We start from the raw sequence: 23,764 nt of genomic DNA on the forward strand, positions 1-23,764 counted from the left end.
ATTGGTCTGACATGACTTGTCCTTCATACAGCCATGCTGATTACTGCTCATAATGCCATTCTCCAGTACATAATTTTGTATGAGATCCCTTAACAAGCCTTCAGATAACTTGCCCACCACGGATGTCAAACTAACAGGCCTATAATTGCCAGGCTGAGATCTTACTCCCTTCTTAAATATAGGAATGACATTCACCTTCTTCCAATACCTAGGTATTATACCTGATGAAAGAGAGTCTGAGAATATCAGAAATAAGTTCCCACAATGCCCTATTTGCAAGGACTAGAAATAACTTTTAGTAACAATTACATTTAATAGAAAATTGCTTAGAATTAAACTTTCCTTTATTATGAAAAAAAAGTTTTGTTTTTTTTTGGTGCAGCAGTGAACATGGATGCCTCACCGTGTTAGGAAAAGAAATGACCAAGGTATTTTCCATTGAGTCAGGAGAGGACAAAGTGAAGGTGCATCTTATGGGAAAGAAAGGAAAAGATATTACACCTTTCAGATAAAACATTAACTAAGGATGAGATAAGGAATGTATACAGTTAATAATTCTGGTCTCTTTCATGCAGTTACTGATGCAAATAGTTTTGTGAAAAAAAAACTTTACTTTTAAAAAACACCTCTTTATGGTAATATTAAAAATGCTAAGAATGCTGATATTGCAACTCTATTGCAGTCTAGATTTTCTACCTTAAAGGAACAGTAACACCAAAAAATGAAAGAGCTTTAAAGTAATAAAAATATAATGCACTGTTGCCCTGCACTGGTAAAACTGGTGTGTTTGCTACAGTAACACTACTATAATTTATATAATAAGCTGCTGTGTAGCCACGGGGGCAGCCATTCAAGCTGGAAAAAAGGAGAAAAGGCACAGGTTACATAGCAGATAACAGATAAGTTTTGTAGAATACAATAGTGTTTTATCTGTTATCTGCTATGTGCCTGTCCCTTTTCTCCTTTGAATGGCTGCCCCCGTGGCTACATAGCAGCTTATTTATATAAATTATAGTAGACTTTCTGAAGTAAACACACAACTTTTACCAGTGCAGGGCGGCAGCACATTATATTTTAGTTACTTTTATACACTTTCATTTTTTGGTGTTACTGTTCCTTTAAAGGAAATAAATGCTGTTTTAAAATTAGACGAAATATAAAGATAGATCAATTTAGATGTGTGAAGAGTTGGTATTTTCACCACCAGTCAAATTCCTGTTTTTTTCTGTAGAAAAAAATAGTGAGAATCACATTGTTGCATTCATTTTTAACGAGGCTGAAAAGCTTGAATGTTTTAAAATAAATATAACTGCTTAAGAATATTCCCAATGACTGCTATAGAACCGTGGTAGCTTTTACTTGCAGTTTTTTTCTGGTGACTATTCGTGATTTCTTTTATAAAAAGAAATAAATAAAAAAGAAATAATGTATATGTATATGAATGTATATTGAAAAGTTGCTTAGAATTATGTTTTCTTTTATTAGGCAAAAAATTATATTTTGGGTTGATTTGTCCTTTAATGGGGATATGATAACTATATAATACACTCTCTAATGCTTTAATTAGGTCCTTCCAGCAGACAGAAGGCCATCCATTCTGATTAGGTGGTTCCATATTAATATTTTTTTACAGTTTAGCAATTAGTTGTTCAAAATATCTTTTAGTATAAAGTTGATCCCACAAGAGGGAATCAATTTGGAATGAGATGTATCCTGACCATCTCACTGTAAACTTGCCATGATTTGAAGTATGTATCTTTAAAGTTATTTGACATTACTCATTTAAACAGTGCGTTGTGAGTCAGTTATGATTAATAACTAAGATAATGTGCCACCTGGTGGCACATTTTTTTTCAGAAAGATACATTTTTTATAACCTGCACCTTTTTGTTTTGGTCCAGTGAGAGCCAGGCTGTCAGTTTCTGGAATTCGTAGTTCATTTCTCACCAGATGCACTACCTGCAAGGAATTTTGAGGTTTACTAATAGAAAATAAAGAGATCGAGTTTTATGTATTTTATTTCGGGCAAATAGGTTTAGGGTTTGGGCTACAAACAACGTAACCTCATTTTTCAAAAAGTGGCTATAGTAGTTTTGACCAGTATCTAATAAATATCTATAAAATCACCAGCTTATAATAATTTTTATGAGACTATATCCTATGAATGCCAATTTTCGGTTTGGCTTATAGCGTGGCGAAAACGTTGCTTTTTCAGCAATCGTTCCAGGAAGAGTTAGGGCAGGAAATAGTGTGCACTATGACTCTTAAAATAATGAACCTTTTAGTTAAGCTTCCAGATATAAACAGAAGAGAAAAGGATCTTTTATCACAGTAACTAGTCCAAGTCCAAGCGGCTTCCCATTTCACACGTGTGTAATTTAGCTTGTTCCTAAACTATCCTGATATTTCCCAAACCCACTACGAACGCTATGTCGCAAAGAGGGCACGTCATACGTCAGTACTGTACGTGAGGGCCAGCGGAAGTTACGCTTAACTACATGTGACCGCGCTCGGAAGTGACGATTTAAGTGGCTGGCGATTCTGAATATCTGAAACAGTCTGGTGTATTTTTAATTGGTCTCAGAAAAAATGTCTATCGAGATCGAGTCGTCTGAGTAAGTTTCATATCATTTTAGCACGAACGTCTGTTCGTGGATTGTGGTACGCACTATTTGGTTTGAAACTAAAAGTGGGGATTTTAATTCATCCGCACAATGTCTTACACGTAGGAATAAAATGTTGCTATGCAATGTACTTGGGTGGAAAAAAGTCGGACAAGATACCAGACAAAAGTTCTACGTATAGATTTTAGCAGTACAGAACTTCTAGTAAGTTCTAGTACAGGTATTCATTTTGTGTATAGCGATAGGGTATATTTATATTTTATGGAAACTTGAATCTGCATATCTTCTGATGCAAGCACACATGTTTTGAGCCAGTACATACTGTATATTGTGCTGAGCACAATCATTTTTGGGGGGAAGAACTTTTTTGTACATTTTTACCCCTCCACATATTGTGTGTGCGTCGGTTTAAAAGGCACAAAAGCTAATTTATGCGCACGGCCGAGAAGAAATTAGAGGAAACAGTGAACTTTAGTCTCTTGTTTTAAAATAAATCTTATGTATTTGCAAAAGCTGTGTTATGTTCTATAAAGTTATATGATTTTGAAGGATGTTAGAAGTTGCAGCCTTGAGGAATAGTGGGAGGAGACTGGAAAGCCAGTCTCTGTGTGTAAGGACTAAATATGGCCAGCTGCTAACAACCTGCCTGCATTACTGTCCTGCACCGCTGATATAACAAAAGTGTAACAGATACTTAAATGGAATATGTTTTAAAAAGTACTGGTACAGGTATAGGACCCATTATCCAGAATGCTCGACGCCAAGGGTATTCCCAGATAAAGGGTCTTTCTGTAATTTGGATCTTCATACCTTAAGTCTACTAAAAAAAACCAATTAAACATTAAATAAACCCAATAGGACTGTTTTGCCTCCAATAAGGATTAATTATATATTAGCTGGGATCAAGTACAATGTCCTGTTTCACTCTACTGCGCATGCGCGCGCAGCGAGAGAGGAAGGAGGAAGCGATCGCTGCTACCCCCGGTGCTGTTTTCTCCATACAGGGGCACCAGCCCGGGGTAAAAGGTAAGCGATCTAAGTCACTTGGGGGTGCCTAACATTTTGGCACCCCCAAGTGACTTAGCCTTTCCTTCTTCTTTAAAAATCTGAATTATTTGATTAACATGGAGTCTGTGGGAGACAGGCTTTCCGTAATTCTGAATTTTCTGGCTAACGGGTTTCCGGATAGCGGATCCAATACCTGTACATTATTTGTATGACTTATTTTTATGTTGTATTGAAATAGTTCCATCATTTAGATAATAAAATGTGGGTGTAGAGTGGTTAATGCTAATATAATTTGGTTACTTAAGGTCTGTTTTTGTAGGATCCACTGTGCAATGTGATAAACTGATATACTGTTTTCATGCTGGCTGGTCTGGACAAATGCGTTATGTGAATACAGGCTGATTCGCTTTGGTCCTAAAGGTTCATATTAGGTGGTTATAATAGCTATTTTACCCCCTCCTCTTCCAACTTGGGGAAGTCGCACTAACCTACGGTTGCATTGCAGCCTCCAGCTTGGTTGAACCTGGCTTCACTCTTAAAAACATTTTAGAAATAAACATGTTTGTTTTCCATGGTACACTGTAAGAGTAAATTTGGTGTGGCGTGCATTTTTTTTATTGATGTCGGCACTTGTACTGTACTTTAGACTGACAATGTAAAATATACAAATCCCAAAATATAACAGTAAGAACATATTTCATACAGATATGGGATCTGTTATGAAGGGATACCTGGGATTTTCCGCAAAAGGGGTGTTTCTGTAAATTGGATCTCCAAACCTTTTTTTAGTCTACAGAAAAGTCTACAATAGTAGGTTAATGGCAGCCATCTTAATTGTGCCAAGAAATAAAACATGGTGTGCGTGTTGGAGCTGTCTTTCAGATGCAACTGCAGGCTAATTAAATTTTTGGCAATATAAAGGTAGTGATTTGGTAAAGCAAGTTGTACTTTATTAAATATGTAAAACTTATTATAATGGGTTTCCTTGTTCTTTGCCTTACTGTAATTTGGAACTTTCTGAATGTGTATTCACATAATAGATCCCTTACCTGAAGTATAACTTCAGTGTACGTTAATGATACCTTAAGCAAAAACAAACAAACCTTTCTTGAGTATTCCCAATTTGTATGTGTTAAAAAAAATGTAACTATGGTAAACCTCTAATGAGAGTGATTAAGAGTGGGTGAATTTTATGAATTTTTGATAATAATAAAGCATTTAATATTTAATATAACCAACACATACAAGACTTTTAAGCAAACACAGATTTCCAGGGAAGGTTCACTGGATGCAGCAGCATAGATTAATTTTCCAAAGGAAAATTCCCCTAATTTTTACACAGTTGTGTTCAGGTTGGCCATCTAATGGGAGTGGGGAGGAAATATGGCTCTCACTCTGCTGATGCTTTCAGGGTAACTGTAATCTGAAAGGATGGTCTGTACTAAACAGTGGAGAACAGGGGAATTTAAGTTACTTTAATTTTATTATTAATCTAACCATGTACAGTTAAATCTCTGTATGATGAACTTCTCATCTGTAAATGTCAGACAGGATTTAGAATTTAGGGGCTCATATTTATGGAGTAAAGTTCAGAAAAAAAGGACACATTTTCAGTTCAAAGACCAATTATTTATTATTTCATCTTTAACTACAATTTTACTGTGAATCCTGCTAAGTGTTTTGTGTTCAGTATATAATAGCACTATATAAGTTACTATTCATATAAACAGTAACTTGTAAATTGCTATTTTAAAGATGAGTGCACTAATTTATATACTACTTCTGTTCAGTGTCATCCGTCTCATCATGCAGTACCTGAAAGAAAACAGTTTGCACCGTACTTTAGCAACGCTACAAGAAGAGACCACAGTGTCCTTGAACACTGTGGATAGTATTGAGAGCTTTGTGGCTGACATCAATAGTGGCCATTGGGATACTGTACTTCAAGCTATTCAGTCACTGAAACTGCCAGACAAGACTCTCATCGACCTCTATGAACAGGTATCGGGAAAATCACATTGTGTGTGTGTGTGTGTATATATATATATAAATATTATACGCACTCACGGCAGTCGTGTAAAAAAAAAAAAAAAAAAAGCAGTTACAAATTTTTAAATCTTTATTCCTCAACATTGAGTGTGGAGTGATAAAGATTTGTAACTACTTTTTCTACACATGGCTGCTGTGAGTTCTTTCTACCGTATTTTTTTTCTAGGAATAGCACCTGGCGTGTTATCAAATTGGTGAGTATTGATATGGAAAATTATATACATTTTTTTTTTTTTATTGATTGCTTTAATTGCAGAGCAGTCTCACCACAGGTATCCAGTTTTTATACTGGGAAACATGTCTGTGGTACTTATTGCTTTGCTGATATCAAAAAATAAGGCAGTTTTTAGTGATATCCACTTAACAGCACAGATAAATAAATTCGCTTATGTGGACAGATAATTCTGACTCTCTGCCAGCACTAAGTCCAAAGTGGTAATTTTTTTGCTGTATCATTATATTTACACTGGTACTTTTTGATGCTGCATTATAATTGAGCAAAGGGGCATCCCTACGATGCCCCACTGTTGGAATAAAGCGTGACTGCGCTTGGAACTGTTAGTAAAACATCCTTAATCTTGAGAGTTTTATTGTATAAATCAGTGTTTGTTAATATGTGGATATCTTCATCACTTGTGTCTAAACATCAACCAAAAAAAATAATTATAAAGAACTCATAATTCTAACATTCCAATTTATTAAACAATTTAAGTGCTTTGTAATTGCTATTGGAAGCAGCATTTGTTTAAAGGACATAGGGTGTAATAAAAGAAAACATAGTTCTAAGCATCTTTGAAATATACAGTGGTGTGAAAAACTATTTGCCCCCTTCCTGATTTCTTATTCTTTTGCATGTTTGTCACACTTAAATGTTTCTGCTCATCAAAAACCGTTAACTATTAGTCAAAGATAACATAATTGAACACAAAATGCAGTTTTTAAATGAAGGTTTACGTTCTTAAGGGAGAAAAAAACTCCAAATCTACATGGCCCTGCGTGAAAAAGTGATTGCCCCCCTTGTTAAAAAATAACTTAACTGTGGTTTATCAATTTCAATTTTCAATTTCAATATCAATTTCTGTAGTCACCCCCAGGCCTGATTACTGCCACACCTGTTTCAATCAAGAAATCATTTAAATAGGAGCTACCTGACACAGAGAAGTAGACCAAAAGCACCTCAAAAGCTAGACATCATGCCAAGATCCAAAGAAATTCAGGAACAAATGAGAACAAAAGTAATTGAGATCTATCAGTCTGGTAAAGGTTATAAAGCCATTTCTAAAGCTTTGGGACTCCAGCGAACCACAGTGAGAGCCATTATCCACAAATGGCAAAAACATGGAACAGTGGTGAACCTTCCCAGGAGTGGCCGGCCGACCAAAATTACCCCAAGAGCGCAGAGACAACTCATCCGAGAGGCCACAAAAGACCCCAGGACAACATCTAAAGAACTGCAGGCCTCACTTGCCTCAATTAAAGTCAGTGTTCACGACTCTACCATAAGAAAGAGACTGGGCAAAAACAGCCTGCATGGCAGATTTCCAAGGCGCAAACCACTTTTAAGCAAAAAGAACATTATGGCTCGTCTCAATTTTGCTAAAAAACATCTCAATGATTGCCAAGACTTTTGAGAAAATACCTTGTGGACCGACGAGACAAAAGTTGAACTTTTTGGAAGGTGCATGTCCCGTTACATCTGGCGTAAAAGTAACACAGCATTTCAGAAAAAGAACATCATACCAACAGTAAAATATGGTGGTGGTAGTGTGATGGTCTGGGGTTGTTTTGCTGCTTCAGGACCTGGAAGCCTTGCTGTGATAGATGGAACCATGAATTCTACTGTCTACCAAAAAATCCTGAAGGAGAATGTCCGGCCATCTGTTCGTCAACTCAAGCTGAAGCGATCTTGGGTGCTGCAGCAGGACAATGACCCAAAACACACCCGCAAATCCACCTCTGAGTGGCTGAAGAAAAACAAAATGAAGACTTTGGAGTGGCCTAGTCAAAGTCCTGACCTGAATCCTATTGAGATGTTGTGGCATGACCTTAAAAAGGTGGTTCATGCTAGAAAACCCTCAAATAAAGCTGAATTACAACAATTCTGCAAAGATGAGTGGGCCAAAATTCCTCCAGAGCGCTGTAAAAGACTCATTGCAAGTTATCGCAAACGCTTGATTGCAGATATTACTGCTAAGGGTGGCCCAACCAGTTATTAGGTTCAGGGGGCAATTACTTTTTCACACAGGGCCATGTAGGTTTGGATTTTTTTTCCTCCCTAAATAATAAAAACCCTCATTTAAAAACTGCATTTTGTGTTTACTTGTGTTATCTTTGACTAATAGTTAAATGTGTTTGATGATCAGAAACATTTTGTGTGACAAACATGCAAAAGAATAAGAAATCAGGAAGGGGGCAAATAGTTTTTCACACCACTGTACATTCATTACACATTTGTAATGGTTTTTAAGTAATTTGTATAAATTACTGCAATTAAAAGCAGTGTTTGTCTGTCCTTTTCTATTTTCTGCCCTGGTGTCTCTGACTGTTGAAACAACGTGAAACAAGCCAGCTGGAGAAGACTGGCTTTTGCAACATTGTTTAAAAACTCATAACCGGGAGTTAAAGGACATGTAAACCCCCCACACAAAAAAAAAATATTCAGTGAACAGCCTCTTTGAAATCTATAAATACCTGCCACTCCTGTTGTTCAAAGGTTAATAGTAAGGCTGCAGCTTTATATTAATCACTTGGGATTCCTTCTCCTCCTCTTAATTGCTCGGCCCCTTCCATTAGGAATTGACTTTCGTTAACTCAGCATGCACAGTTCTATCAACTCAGATTATAAACACACCCTCAAGTCTAGAAGCGAAATAAGAGATCCACTGCTGGTTTCTATAGAAGCATGTTTTTTCTCCTAACCTCCTCCTCTTCAGCTCATCTAAATAGTGTTTTCTCCTATAAGTAACCTGTTGAATGTAGAAAACAAAAGTGCTGAAATATAGCTGAATTAAGTGACTTCCATATTGTTATTGTGTCCTTTTTTGGCATATTTGAACAAAATGAATGCATACTGCTAACAATGCTGTATAATTATGATATTTGCATAATGATTGATTTTGTTTTTTATAGGTTGTATTAGAACTAATTGAACTTCGTGAGCTGGGAGCTGCTAGATCCCTCCTGAGGCAAACAGACCCTATGATAATGTTAAAACAGAACCAACCAGAAAGATACATTCATCTTGAGAACTTACTGGCCAGATCATATTTTGACCCACGAGAGGTATGTATTTTTGATTCATAATCCACAGTCCTAACATTTTAACAGTGATTAGGACATCACTGCAGTTTTCATATGTTCCCCATAACTTTAATGGTTGGGGTGTCATCAGTGTGGTTCTGGTGTTTTTTTCCCTCACTAAGGTGCTGCTTTACTACCAAGTAGCCAAACATCTATTTTTAAATAGGTCCAGAAGAATGTACCTTAAGGTATCTTGAGAACTGAAATTAGTTATCATATCAGTTGTTACAGTACTTTGTAAAAATACATTTTACCATGGATCTGTAAATGTTCTAATGGTACAGGTGTTAAGTGCCTATGCCCACCCATTCCTATTTTCTAAAAATAAGAATTAAACCTGAATAATAAGATGACATTGTAATTTCATGCCTGTAGTATGTCTCTGATGGTCTTGGTGGATAAGTTGCAGATGTTTAATTTTTGCGGGACATAGGGTTATTTTATGAGGAAGAAGATGTGAAGATGTGCTACTTCATATATGGTGTTCAGAAAGGGTATTCTCTTAACTAAGAAACTTTTTTATTTGTCAGAATGTTTTGTGTGTTTTTTTGTCACAAACATGATTGAATACTGATCAGAGTTAGAGTGGATTTATATTAAGGAATCCCTTAAAGTTTATTTTGCACTATACCAGTGTCCCTGGTTGTATCAAGCTGCCCAAGCTCCAATTCTGCTGTAATCAAGTTGGTTTTCTAGGGTCATTGTTTTATTAGGACCAGTAATTCTAAAATATACAGCACAGCAAAAAGTCAGTTTCTTTATAACTGTCCTGTACTTTGCCTCTTTTTTCAGTTTACAATGTAAAACAGCCATCTATTACTTCTTTCCTCTAATATCAAGGGACACACTTGATTCCCTAGAAAGATCTATTTGTGAATAAGACACCAGAGAGTTTAAGCGCATAGAAATATAAGGTTCGGAATAAACTAGCAGTTATGCAGCTTTCATATAGACCTTAAGGCTAATGCCACACGAGGCGTAGGGCTGAATTTTCGGCAAGCGTTTTTCCGCTTGCCGAAAATTTCAGCCCTACGCCTGCTACTTGTGCCTGCACCCGAGCGTATCCCATTCATTCGGGTGCAGGCACAAGTAGCAGGTGTAGGGCTGAATTTTCAGCAAGCGCTTTTCCGCTTGCCGAAAATTTCAGCCCTATGCCTCGTGTGGCATTAGCCTAAAGGCTAAACTTGATTGACGTGTTTTTTTTTTTTGTTTTTTTTTTTAACATAACTTACTATGTATGTTACTTCAAACTGTTTGAGGGCAATTTATGACATTAGAAACACACTAAGTCAGTTACTGGATTCTGGATGACAGGGAGATGACAGCACAGAACTATTCTTAAATACTCATTTTACTGTAAGTTTTTTCCCCTTCATGGCCACTAAGTAAAAAAAACACTCTTAAGGAGGCCAGGTTTACCCCATGTCTTCTCTGTGCCACTTCATTTATTCTTTCATAGCAAACCAGATTTCCATTCTATTGTTTTTCTTCACCTTCATTGCCTTTGAATGAGTAATTTTTAATAAATGGTCCATGGTTTGAAATAAACAAACACTGAATTGCTTGCTTGTTCTTCCAACGCAGGCATACCCAGATGGAAGCAGCAAGGAAAAAAGGCGAGCTGCAATAGCTCAGGCATTGGCTGGGGAAGTAAGTGTTGTGCCTCCATCGCGTCTCATGGCGTTGCTTGGACAGGTAATGTCAATATTATTCATTTACTTTGTAATTTGTAAATTTTCCGTATTTCAAATATATTGCCTGCAACAAAATTAAAGGAGCAGTATACCCTGTTGTTCAACCTAATTTTAGTTAATATGGCTTGTGCTGAACATTTTGCATATGATTTTTATCACAAGAATCAATTTTTTATATTTTATTTCTTGAGCTAAACAGGAAAATTAAAGTTAAGGCTGCCATACACGGGATGATTCTAGCTGCTGATATCGGTCCCTTTTACCGAATTAGCCCGATATCCCCACCTATGGGTGGGCAATATCGGGAGAAGGTCCGCTCACTTGGCGACCACACCAAGTGAGCGGATCTTAGCGTGTAGTTATTTTAAGATAGATAATTTGATTACCAGTGCAAAGCTGTATAATTGACTCTTGCTAACAAAACAGTCATAACAAAAGGTGAAGGTAGGTTAATGTTTACTGGTTTTGATTTTTTCACCTTTAGTTCATGAGGTTAGATTGATTAGATTAGTCTTTTTGTAACAGTCAACTAGCCTTCATTCAAAAGTATCCTATCCAGTGTTTGGAAACTCTGCTTTAAGGGTTAAGATGACAAAGGGTATTAAACTATTTTTATTCAGAGACTGTTATATATTTTTTTTTTTTTTAGAACTTTCAACCTAATGCTTTTTTTTTATAGAGGACTGATAGAGTCTAACACTAGCACATTCATAAAACAATACAAAAAATTACACTGGTGAGTTTTATAAGAACTTAGTTAAAAAGCCTGTTTTTTGTGTGTAAAGTCTTTGGAAGAAAAGAAAACTCCTAGTATGCAGTGTGCAAGTCAGTTGAACACAGGACCCAAATGCTACAAGGCAGCAATGCTATCCATTGAGCCACTGTGCCACCCATTGAACATTTATAATAACAGTCAACTTACCAAAGATTGGTCCTCTTTGATCAGGTGGTCTTATCTTGTTTTCCTTTAAAAGCAATCTCTTAAATGAACAGTAACACTAAAAATGTTTAACTAAAAAAATCTATTCTACCCTCCCCTAATAATTGCCCTATCTTGAAAACCATTTGTTATTTTGAATGCTTTAGAAGAAAATACCTGTTAAACTTGGCTTCCGGTCATTTGAACAAAGGCAATACAGCGATGCCGGGGAAAGTATCAGGGGATGCATCAACTATGCAGCGATCGATTGATCGAGCCTAGCCTGACTCCTTCCTATACAGAAGGAAGGCTAGGCTTGATCAATCGATCGCTGCATAGTGGACGCTTCCCCTGAAACTTTCCCTGCATCGCTGTATTGCCTTTGTTCAAATGACCGGAAGCCAAGTTTTTTACAAGTATTTTTTACTAAAGCATTCAAAATAACAAATGGTTTTCAGGATAGGGCAATTATTGGGGGAGGGTAGAAAAATTTTTATTGTAACTTTTCCTTTTAATTTTTTTTTTTTTTAAATCTTATGAAGTATATCTCTTTTTACAGAAAGATGGAGTTACTTAAATCTGATATCCCTCCTCTGATGCTGAAAGTAGTTTATTCTGTATTAAGTATCTAGAAATGTTCTTCCAGTTGGAATTAATTTGTAATTACATGCATTGCACTTTTTATAAATAAAGATTTTTTTACAGGCATTAAAATGGCAGCAGCATCAGGGTCTTCTGCCCCCTGGTATGATCATTGATTTGTTCAGAGGTAAAGCTGCTGTAAAAGATGTAGAAGAAGAGAAGTTTCCTACACAACTTAGCAGGCATATTAAGGTGGGTACTCATAAAATTAGACTGACCAGACTGTGCTCCCATTTCTAATGTACCTGTATCTTAGTTGTTTCACAAAAACATTTCAGAAGATAGGTTTATGCACGATGGCCTATTTTCTATTTGCATTGCTTAATTGGCCAGTCTAGAAACCATCCCTGAACTAATTTAATTTTGATACTACTGATATTTCATGCGGTGATTCCTCCAACTTCTTGTTTTTTGTTTTTTTTGTTTTTTTTTTTTCTTAAAGGATTGTAAAGGCAAAAAAACCTGTAATTTCTGCTTTTCTACCTTTAAAGGAAAAAGAAAGGTAAAGTCACTTGGGGGTGCCAAAATGTTAGGCACCCCCAAGTGACTTTAACCGCTTACCTTTTACCCCGGGCTGGTGCCGCTGTCAGGAGAAAACAGCACCAGCCCGGGGTAGCTGCCGGCGCTTCCTCCTTCCGGCTTCGCTGCGCGCGCATGCGCAGTAGAGTGAAAACATTTAAGTCGGCTTTTTCGCTCTACTGTGCATGCCCGGCCACCGGCAGTTTAGGAAGTGGAAGGCGGAAGGAGGAAGTGCTGCGCTCCAGGTGCCCCGGGCTGGTGCTATTTTCTCCTAACAGGGGCACCAGCCCGGGGTACAAGGTAAGCGATCTAAGTCACTTGGGGGTGCCTAACATTTTGGCACCCCCAAGTGACTTTGCCTTTCCTTCCCCTTTAAAAGAAGGATATATGCAATATACTTTAGTTAAAAAATCTGTACTGTTTATTTAAAAAAAGTGATCTTCTGCAGCTTGATTTGCCATTGAGGTTAACCATGGTGAGAAACAACCCCACTCTGCTTCCCTACCCTCTGGAGGCTGCAGACCAGCGCTAATCGTTTAGTTTCTCACTACTCTGGCCAGTTGTCAAATGATTTCTACAAGCTACTTCTAGAGGGAGAGGAGACTAACGGTGAATTGAGCTGCATAAGATTTCGTATTTTAAGAAAATACAGATTTTCTAACTAAAGTAGATTGTAAATATGCTGCTTTTAGGGGGAGAAGCAATAAATGCAATATTTTTTTTTTTAATTATTTGTGTTTACATCTCTTTTAAACTAATATTTCAAAAATATTCTTTTTTTGCAGCTCAGATCTAGTGCAATCTCATTCGCAATAGGAGACAATAATTTTGTTGAAGTCTGAAATTGTATTAAAATCAGTTATTAGGCTTCTTTTGCCTCCAATAAGGATTAAATATATCTTAGCTAGGATGAAGTACAAGGTTCTGAATTATTATTATTATTTATTATTAATTATTATTATTATTATTATTATTATTATTATTATTATTATTATTATTATTATTATTATTAATCAATTTTAAAAATTAGAATTATTTGCTTATAATGGAGTGGAACGGAAATCATACATGATTCCAAACATTTTTTACAAATAAATAACTGCAAAGTGGGGTGTGCGTAATTATTCAGCCCCCTGAGTCAATACTTTGTAGAACCACCTTTTGCTGCAATTGCAGCTGCCAGTCTTTTAGGGTATGTCTCTACCAGCTTTGCACATCTACAGACTGAAATCCTTGCCCATTCTTCTTTGCAAAACAGCTCCAGCTCAGTCAGATTAGATGGACAGCGTTTGGGAACAGCAGTTTTCAGATCTTGCCACAGATTCTCGATTGGATTTAGATCTGGACTTTGACTGGGCAATTCTTACCCATGGATATGTTTTGTTTTAAACCATTCCATTGTTTCCCTGGCTTTATGTTTAGGGTCGTTGTCCTGCTGGAAGGTAAACCTCCGCCCCAGTCTCAAGTCTTTTGCAGACTCCAAGAGGTTTTCTTCCAAGATTGCCCTGTATTTGGCTCCATCCATCTTCCCATCAACTCTGACCAGCTTCCCTGTCCCTGCTGAAGAGAAGCACCCCCAGAGCATGATGCTGCCACCACCATATTTGACAGTGGGGATGGTGTGTTCAGAGTGATGTGCAGTGTTAGTTTTCCGCCACACATAGCGTTTTGCATTTTGGCCAAAAAGTTCCATTTTGGTCTCATCTGACCAGAGCACCTTCTTCCACATGGCTTGTTGCAAACTGCAGACGGGACTTCTTATGGTTTTCTGTTAACAATGGCTTTCTTCTTGCCACTTTTCCATAAAGGCCAACTTTGTGCAGTGCGCGACTAATAGTTGTCCTATGGACAGATTCCCCCATCTGAGCTGTAGATCTCTGCAGCTCGTCCAGAGTCACCATGGGCCTCTTGGCTGCATTTCTGATCAGCGCTTTTTCTTGTTCGGCCTGTGAGTTTAGGTGGACGGCCTTGTCTTGGTAGGTTTACAGTTGTGCCATACTCCTTCCATTTCTGAATGATCGCTTGAACAGTGCTCCGTGGGATGTTCAAGGCTTTGGAAATCTTTTTGTAGCCTAAGCCTGCTTTAAATTTCTCAATAACTTTATCCCTGACCTGTCTGGTGTGTTCTTTGGACTTCATGGTGTTGTTGCTCCCAATATTCTCTTAGACAACCTCTGAGGCCGTCACAGAGCAGCTGTATTTGTACTGACATTAGATTACACACGGGTGCACTCTATTTAGTCATTAGCACTCATCAGGCAATGTCTATGGGCAACTGACTGCACTCAGACCAAAGGGGGCTGAATAATTACGCACACCCCACTTTGCAGTTATTTATTTGTAAAAAATGTTTGGAATCATGTATGATTTTCGTTCCACTTCTCACCTGTACACCACTTTGTATTGGTCTTTCACGTGGAATTCCAATAAAATTGATTCATGTTTGTGGCTGTAATGTGACAAAATGTGGAAAAGTTCAAGGGGGCCGAATACTTTTGCAAGCCTATGTATGTATTTATGTATGTATTCCTATTTCAACAGGCATTTTTTGCATCTTTTTGCCTTTAGTAGTCAGGATCAGAACTTGGCAAACAAATCTGCCAGAGAAATCTGCCCTCTTGAAATATGCTTTCTTGTCTTGTGCGTGTGTGTGTACAATTCCTGCATATGTGCTAATTATACTAGTATCCGTCCTCATTTACGTCTACTCTCTAAGTCAGAGGATCCCACGAATCATCTGACTGGCTCTGATTAGAATCTCACCTATTAATGTATGGAACTTGTACAGTTAAATCAATGATATTAAAGTGCAGGTATAGTCTTTATCACTTGAAGGATTGCATATAACTGCTAACCTTGGATCTCAGAACAGTTCACAAGATGCTAGTCCGGAGTCTTTGTTGCTGCAATGAACTGTGCACAGTAGAGCAGAAGTTTGTCTCCGTTACAGTTTCGTACTACTGTACAATCGCACAGCCTAAAGCAGCCACAAGGATTCCATGGGACAGGTGACAAGATGGTGGCACTTGCTAGAATAATATTGAGGTGTGCTGGCATGGTGTCTGAGGTTAGTGATTATAAATGATTCCCTTGTTCTTTAATGTTTAGTGTGTATCTCATAGGTCATTATTAAGCATTATTCTGAATTATATGACACCAAACTGCCCATTACCCAAACTTAAAGAGTTGATATTTGCATGACATCAGACTATAAAGTGAATACACTCAAGGAACAATGTAGGTCTTTTTCCAGCTCAAGAAATTCCCAGTGCGTGTTAGGTATACTTTAAATCAGTGCTGTCCAACTTCTGTGGTACCGAGGGCCGGAATTTTTCCGACCTACGTGGTGGAGGGCCGATAATGGAAGCCAGTTTTGACCACTCCCCTTTTTGAAACTGCACCCACTTGAAACCACACCCATGTTATCACATGACCATACCCATATTAATGGTTGTAGTACAGCAAAAACCTGCCATACTCTGCCTGCCCTACCCTGCCTTTGTGTGTGCCATACTCTGCCTTCCCTACCCTGCTACTTAGCAGCAGCTCGAAGGATAAATATCTTTGATAAGCAGATTGTTTGTCATCTAACTGTTAGATAATTGTTGCATGCTCTTGTGTTTCTACAGTTTGGACAGAAATCACATGTTGAATGTGCTCGATTTTCTCCTGATGGCCAGTACCTTGTTACTGGTTCTGTTGATGGCTTTATTGAAGTCTGGAACTTCACCACTGGAAAAATCAGGAAGGCAAGTAATAATATGTTTACCTAGTGATACATTAAAAATATGATTGAGGTAAATGTATATACTTTTACTAGTTCATGAATACATTTCTAATGAATAGGTTTATTACAGTTTCATTTAGCCTTCAAAACATTTAATCATGGGGTGGTGTTGAATTTTTTAGTCACCCTGTTCAAAAACACTTGGGCCTTGACATTTAGGATCACAAATTCTTTAAAAGCATATTTATTGTGGCACATGTTGAAAACGAGAAGGCTAATGTCCCAAAAATGACATGTTTCTTACTCTAAACCTCAGGCACCTCCTCACTCCTGTGCAAAAGTTCCAGTAATTTTACTTTACTGTGCTTGTGCGCAGTCAGGGGCAGCTTCAGTGGTAAGCCTGTTTGTTTTTCACTGAAATGGAGCATTCTCACAGGATCTGAGAGAAGCGGTTATAATCTCTGGGGGGTGCCACTCCCAATTTGTCACCCCCTGGTGATTCATCTTTGCCTTGACCTTCAAACTAAAGCAGTTGTCAATCAGCATAGAGCTACTTATCTTTGCTGTAATGTATTGAATACAGAAATTGAAGGGCTGACAGGGCAGATTTGCATATGGGCAGTAACTCATGGCAACTAATCAGTGAATGGCTTTTTTTTTTTGTAACAATGAAATACACAAACTACATACTTCATTTAAGATATTTTATTTTTTACTTTTTTTTAGGATCTAAAATACCAGGCTCAAGACAACTTTATGATGATGGATGATGCTGTGTTGTGCATGTGCTTCAGTAGAGATACAGAAATGTTGGCAACAGGAGCTCAGGATGGCAAGATAAAGGTTTGTGTGTAAAATTTTATTTGGATCATATAATTCTTTATATGTAGTCCCAAAGGAGCACTCACACTAAATAATATATAATCTGCCTGGGTGCTAGTAGTAAATAATGTAATAGTCCCACGATGTACAGCACAAACTATTTATGTGTATTAAGTCCCCATTAATTGTTTCTGTTCACAGACTTGTAGATTTTTAACTAAGCATAATGAGCAAACATGTACATATTTAACAATATAATATAAAATAGATGTTCCTTTTGTGTAAAGCAGTTTTTATTTTTCTTCAGGTGTGGAAAATTCAGAGTGGACAATGTTTGAGGAGGTTTGAACGTGCTCATAGTAAAGGTGTCACATGTCTTAGTTTTTCCAAAGACTGTAGTCAGATCCTTAGTGCTTCGTTTGACCAGACTATCAGGTAAAGTAAATCAACATCTTACAGCTTAACTAAATAATGTGCTGTAAATTTATATTCTTGATGTAAAAGCTGTATATGTATGTTATTTTACCTAAAGATACAGCTGTGTTCTTCCCATAATTTTTCAAAAATAGGAAGGCTTGGTGTATAGTCTAGCAGCAGGATATTGATATTTTTTAGCATATTGGGTAATTTCTTCTTGACAGTGTGCAAAAAAATTTATTTTGTGCTCACTTTTTGAAACTTTGTATGCACTTAAAAACTGGTGTGCGCACCAACATAAGCACAACGTTTTTTGTTTTTAAACAAAACTATTTGTACACACCACAATTTATTGTGTGCACAGGTCTCAAAATTTGTGTAGGAGTGCACAGTTTAGAGGGAACAGTATCATGTATGCCTGCCACTGTAGTATGCCTGAAGAAAACTGTTGAAAGGCTTGAAAGGAATTATTTGTTTTTATGAGCACCGCAACTATGGTAGCACCTAATGGCATCTATAAATGTACATGTAAGCAAATAAGGGTTCAGTCTGGGGAAAATGAAGTAGTGTGTTTTTACTAATTTTATTGACCATTTATACCCTATTTTACTGTCTTAGCAGACAACCCCTCACCCTCTCATGTCTTAATTACTGGCATCTGCAGAAACACCTTACCATCTCTATAAACTCTTAAATACTGATCATACTCATACTTTCAGAACACAATATTGTGATGGTCTGTGCTTCCTCAGAAATCACCCAACCAGAAATAATACTGCTCTGGCTGTAACAGAAAGCGTGGGAGTAAAAGACAAAACTGTACCCATTAATTGGCTGATTTAAACTGCATTTATGGAAATGGTTAATTTCAATGCAGAAGTGTTTTACATATAGGCTGTTTTATTAGATATAAATTTATAGAAACCAGCAATGTTCAGCAATGTTTCCCTTTTTCAATTATGGTTCCCTTTTGTACACATAGGGTTCATGGCTTAAAGTCTGGAAAAACACTAAAGGAATTTAGAGGACATTCTTCATTTGTGAATGAAGCAACATTTACTCAAGATGGTCACTATATTATCAGCGCTTCATCCGATGGCACAGTAAAGGTACAGTGATTCCTATGCTGTAAAAACATTTTAAGATTGTTGCAGTAGCCACACTGTGACATTCTTTGTTGTTTGGGCCTTATTTACACCTGCTCAAATGCTTTCCTCAAACTTTAAAAGATGTTAATGGATTGAGCAGTTTACACTGCAGAGTATTGGTCTCGTCAAAATTTGATGTATTTGTGAATGTGTCCGTTAATGGGCAGCCACTTGCTGTTTTTAAGACCCCATGTTAATAGTTTGAATATGCTTTTGGCCAATTTATGCAGTCCCCTAAGTGATCTGATTATTGACCTAAACCTAACTTCTCTGACCATGGCCATTTCTGGTTCAGTTACATACATTTCACATTTAAAGGTGACATATTGCATCATACTCATTTTTTGGTAATATATTCCCCTTTCTCTAAAATGTATAGCGCATCTATAAAACAAGGATTTAAAAACATTTTACCTGTTAAAAATATAATTATACTAAAGCTGCAGAGAGATCCTTTCTCCTCTGCGTCTAAGCTGAAATGAGGACTGGGCGTGTCCTCTCATGCTGCCTCAGGAAGTGATCATACTTCTGAGTGACAGTCAGAAAGTCCTGCCCCTGTATTAGTTTTGCTTCACTGACAGTTAGGACGGGCCTTTTTTCAATGAGAATAACACGAAAGCATGAAAGTTGGATGGCACTCCAGCTGGTAAATAAAAACTTTCTTTATAGGAAAGAGGTTTATTCATGGGGGCCTGCTGGAGGGCCCTTTATATCACAGCTGATGGCAATAAATTGTGCATAAAACTCCCTGCAAACTATTAACCTTTTTTTAAATAAATAAAAGAAGTTTGTCCCCCTGCCTGCATCCCCTTCAGCTGATTGTGTCCTCATTTCCCTGACAGCCGTTTTGTCCTTCTCCCCCCCAGAGTCTTTCTGTTTTGTTTCCCCCCGAGAGCCTCCTTCTCCCCCCGTGAGAGCCACTCTGTCCTGCTTCCCTGAGAGCCGTTCGTAACTTCTGACAGCTGCCCCTGTGCTTCTTATAAGGAACTTTCGGCTCTGTGCTTCTTTATCTGAAAGAAGCACAGAGCCGAACATTCCTTATAAGAAGCGCAGGGGCAGCTGTCAGAAGTTACGAACGGCTCTCAGGGGAAGCAGACAGGGCAGCTCTCACGGGGGAGCAGGGTGGAACGGCTCTCAGGGTGGAGGGGGGGGGAAGGATGGAATGTCTCTCAGGGGGGAGCAGGGTACGGCACAGCGGTGGGCAGGTAGCTGGCAGGTGGCTGATTGACGGCGCGGATCTGTGTGCAAGTACGTGGTGATTGCAAACGGCCAAACTGACGTCACTAGAAGCACCTCCCTCCCTTCACAGCCCAAACCCTCAGTAATGAAGCTGTGAGAGCCGGCGGCTCTTTAGCAAACTGTACAGAGTCTTAAACCGGAAGTCCAGGATAGGAGCATAACAAGAGCAGTTTTTGGCCAATTTTATGAAAGTTTCACTTGAAATGTACCAAAAAAAAGCCAATTCCTTCTATTTTACATTAAAAAACATCCATTAAAGCACTCTGAAAAATGATGGTATATGTCCCCTTTAATTTTTTCATGCTTTCAGTGTAGAGATGCACCATATTTAATCATCTCAGCCCTGGGATACAGCTGAATCCCAGCAATTCTGACATAATTCTGATTTTATGTGTCCTTAGTGTTCAGCCTAACTATTAAACATTAAATCTTTTAGTCAGGGCCACTATCAGCTGTTGTAGAAAGATGTTGTCCTAAAATGGGTATAAAGGGGGCGGCTTGTTTTGGGTGGAATTGTGGTGCGTTATTTGCTGATTGAGGGGTTGCTAAATGTGATATTCGGTTGAGTTATGTTTTTTACTGCCTTGTTAGCTGGGCCCTTCAGCCAACAACTCATGGCCTCTTTGATGTCCTTTCTTAAAGTCTCTGGTCAGCTAATGCAAGTTAGGCTTTGGAATTTCCAAAAATTACAGAGTTAATGTCTTTATACTGCAGTGTTCATCAACATTTGGCTTAATCCTTAATTTGGTGCATCCCAATAAAAATGAGAATTTTTGCACTCCATTTTTTATTCTAATTAAGTCTCTACGTGGCACCTGTTTAGTTGCTGGTGCAGGGATTATTGTGTACATTATTAATGCATGTTTTTTTCTGTTCTTGATTTGACTTTTTTTTTTTTTTTTTTAAAGATATGGAATATGAAGACCACTGAGTGCTCGAATACCTTTAAATCGCTTGGAAGTACAGCTGGAACAGATATTACTGTAAACAGTGTCATTCTTTTGCCTAAAAATCCAGAACATTTTGTTGTGTGTAACCGTTCCAACACGGTGGTTATTATGAACATGCAAGGACAAGTACGTAACATTTAATTTGTAAATTTTGACAAGTATATAACATTTTATTTGTAAAATCTTAAAATACACAAATATAAGTTGTATATTTTTGTAAATTAATGATTTACACAAAATATACAAGACACATTAGTAGACCAAGTAAATCAATGCTTGCATCACATTCAACTGGATAAAAACTTGAACAGCATAGCCACAGTTATGACTTGTTATAAGACCGTTTTAAGCACCCTTTTCTCCTGCAGATTGTAAGAAGCTTTAGCTCTGGTAAGAGAGAAGGTGGAGACTTTGTATGTTGCACCTTGTCTCCCAGAGGAGAGTGGATCTACTGTGTTGGTGAGGATTTTGTGCTTTACTGCTTCAGCACTGTGACAGGAAAACTGGAGAGAACCTTGACTGTAAGTGTACCTTAAATTCTAAAACCATATGCATTGACATTCAATGTCTTCCCTTTTGTGGAGATCTGGTCTATTAACTTTTAACTCTCTGGGCTCTAAGACAAAATGATCAACTGTTAAAAATCTACATATGTTGACAAGATTATTGACTGATGCTTATAGTATTTTCCATTTAGAATTCGGATTCAGTTCAGTGACCATATACCTCACTTGTTTTTGAGGTTTTACTGTGTATAGCTAACCTTAGAAACTCCATATTTACAGTAAGTGACAAACATTTGCAAGAAAATTATAGTACAGTATGGGACCCATTATCCGGAATGCTCGGGACCTGGGGTTTTCCTGATAAGGCTGTTTCAGTAATTTGGATCTCCATAAGTTAAGTCTACTAAAAGATTATTCAAACATTAAATAAACCCAATAGAATTGCTTTGTCTCGGATAAGGATTGATTATATCTTAGTTGGGATCAAGTACAAGGTACTGTTTTATTATTAAAGAGAAAAAGGAAATCATTTTTAAAAATTTGAATTATTTGCTTATAATGGAGTCTATGGGAGATGGCCTTCCTGTAATTTGGAACTTTCTGGTTAACGGATCCCATACCTGTATCATCTAAGTCATTCTATTTGACAGATACAAAGGCTAAAAAAAGGAGGGAGGGTTAGCCTACTTATTGTGTTACTTGTAGCTTTATCATAAATACATTTCATTTTTTAGGTCCACGAAAAAGATGTAATTGGAATTGCTCATCACCCACATCAGAATTTGATTGGTACTTATAGTGAAGATGGACTCCTCAAACTGTGGAAGCCATAGTGTGCGTCTGGACCTTGTTCTACCCTTCTTTGCTTCATAGAAACATTGTCATTTAAGATCAGGTATTGGTTCCTACCAGTACAGGGAAATACTTATGTTGACATAGTAGGTCTGTAAATATGTTTTTTTTTTTTAAATTGTGTTTGAAAACTGTGACCAAGAATGTACTGTTGTACTTATTGGTAATCTTTTAATACCAAGGAGTAAATAAAGCTGAAGGATTCGTCAACACTTATTTTAATATCACTAGATTCCACAAGGCAAGTAAAACACATCAAAATACTTAAATTTATAGTTTTACCCAGGCATTTTGCCTTTCTTTGCTAGTGTTAGGCTGCATATTTTTCCCTGTTATTCATTGATAGATGTCAGTGTCACCAACACAATCCAACTAAGAGGAGAGCAAATGACAGTTTTCCAATATCTGGAATTCACAACAAGTAATTCTAGTATCCGCTGCAGCTCCTTATGGTATTACCATTTTTATTTTAACTACAAACTAAAATGTTGGTTTTCCCTTCTGATTATTATGAATGGCCAACAATTTATGAAAGGGAAATAGTGTCTATATTTAAGTCTAAGTGATTTTGAACCACAATAACTTCTGAACAGACCATCACCTATAAACAGCAGACTCTCTGTATCTGTCAACTGGACCAGCTGTATGGCATAAAATTCTGAATTCAATTAAAAAAATGTTATGTATAATATGCATATATAATGTTTAGTATACATTAAATATTACTTTTTTTGTTTTTTTTTCCCCAATTCTGTTTGCTCAGATGACTGAAGATCATGACCGTTTGATTAGAAGTCATAAACATTTTTATTTTTTCATTATATTCAGAATATAAGAAAATGTTTCTGTTTATTTTGTCATTGCATTATGGTCATTCATAATAAAAAAAAAAAAAAAATAATTTTGGAATAACCCAGTTAAAATGTAATGTCTTCTCTTCTGAGTGTGTGTGTATTTTTTATTATATTCAGAATTAAAGAAAATGTGTTATTTTAAATGTCTCATAATGCCCATTGAAAAAAACTTTCCATGAATGTACATTCTGGTTTCTTAATGCATACATTAACAGTAGTCTTAAAGTTGCTAAAATACATTTTTTTTGAAAGAGCAAAAATGTTTTCATACTACATTTTAGATGAAAAATATCAGGCAAGCTATTTCCCCATAGCTCCTATATTTGTACTTAGATTAATTGATAAAGCTTCTCCTTACAGCTGCCCTGCAAATTGAAATAATGTAAAATCCCATCCTGTCACCAGCTGATATGTTGCCAGAGCTGTAGGTAAAAAGCATATTGACACATGTATTTCTTCTTGAGGGTGGCATTTGTTGCCCCAAACATGGGAAT

General features: G+C 37.2%; 1 protein-coding gene and 1 long non-coding RNA gene across 2 annotated transcripts; one reads left to right on the plus strand and one right to left on the minus strand.

Moving 5' to 3' along the window:
- Window positions 1-332: 332 nt before the first annotated feature.
- LOC116411549 lies at window positions 333-2,484 on the minus strand. Its single transcript, XR_004223190.1, has 3 exons — window positions 2,279-2,484; window positions 1,884-1,959; window positions 333-470 (listed from the first exon to the last, which is right to left on the minus strand). It is a non-coding gene; the product is annotated as an uncharacterized LOC116411549 (long non-coding RNA).
- A 37-nt stretch (window positions 2,485-2,521) lies between these two features.
- Window positions 2,522-23,313, plus strand: smu1 (SMU1, DNA replication regulator and spliceosomal factor). The gene is made up of 12 exons (NM_203857.1): window positions 2,522-2,615; window positions 5,423-5,633; window positions 8,811-8,963; window positions 10,566-10,676; window positions 12,300-12,428; window positions 16,385-16,504; window positions 17,209-17,325; window positions 17,612-17,739; window positions 18,704-18,830; window positions 21,017-21,184; window positions 21,427-21,579; window positions 22,299-23,313. Exons 1-12 carry the CDS (start codon window positions 2,590-2,592, stop codon window positions 22,395-22,397), a joined length of 1,542 nt encoding a protein of 513 aa, NP_989188.1. The 5' UTR covers window positions 2,522-2,589; the 3' UTR covers window positions 22,398-23,313.
- Window positions 23,314-23,764: the final 451 nt, after the last annotated feature.

This window comes from Xenopus tropicalis, chromosome 1 (genome assembly GCF_000004195.4).
Source record: "Xenopus tropicalis strain Nigerian chromosome 1, UCB_Xtro_10.0, whole genome shotgun sequence".
NCBI classification, from domain to species: Eukaryota; Metazoa; Chordata; class Amphibia; order Anura; family Pipidae; genus Xenopus; species Xenopus tropicalis.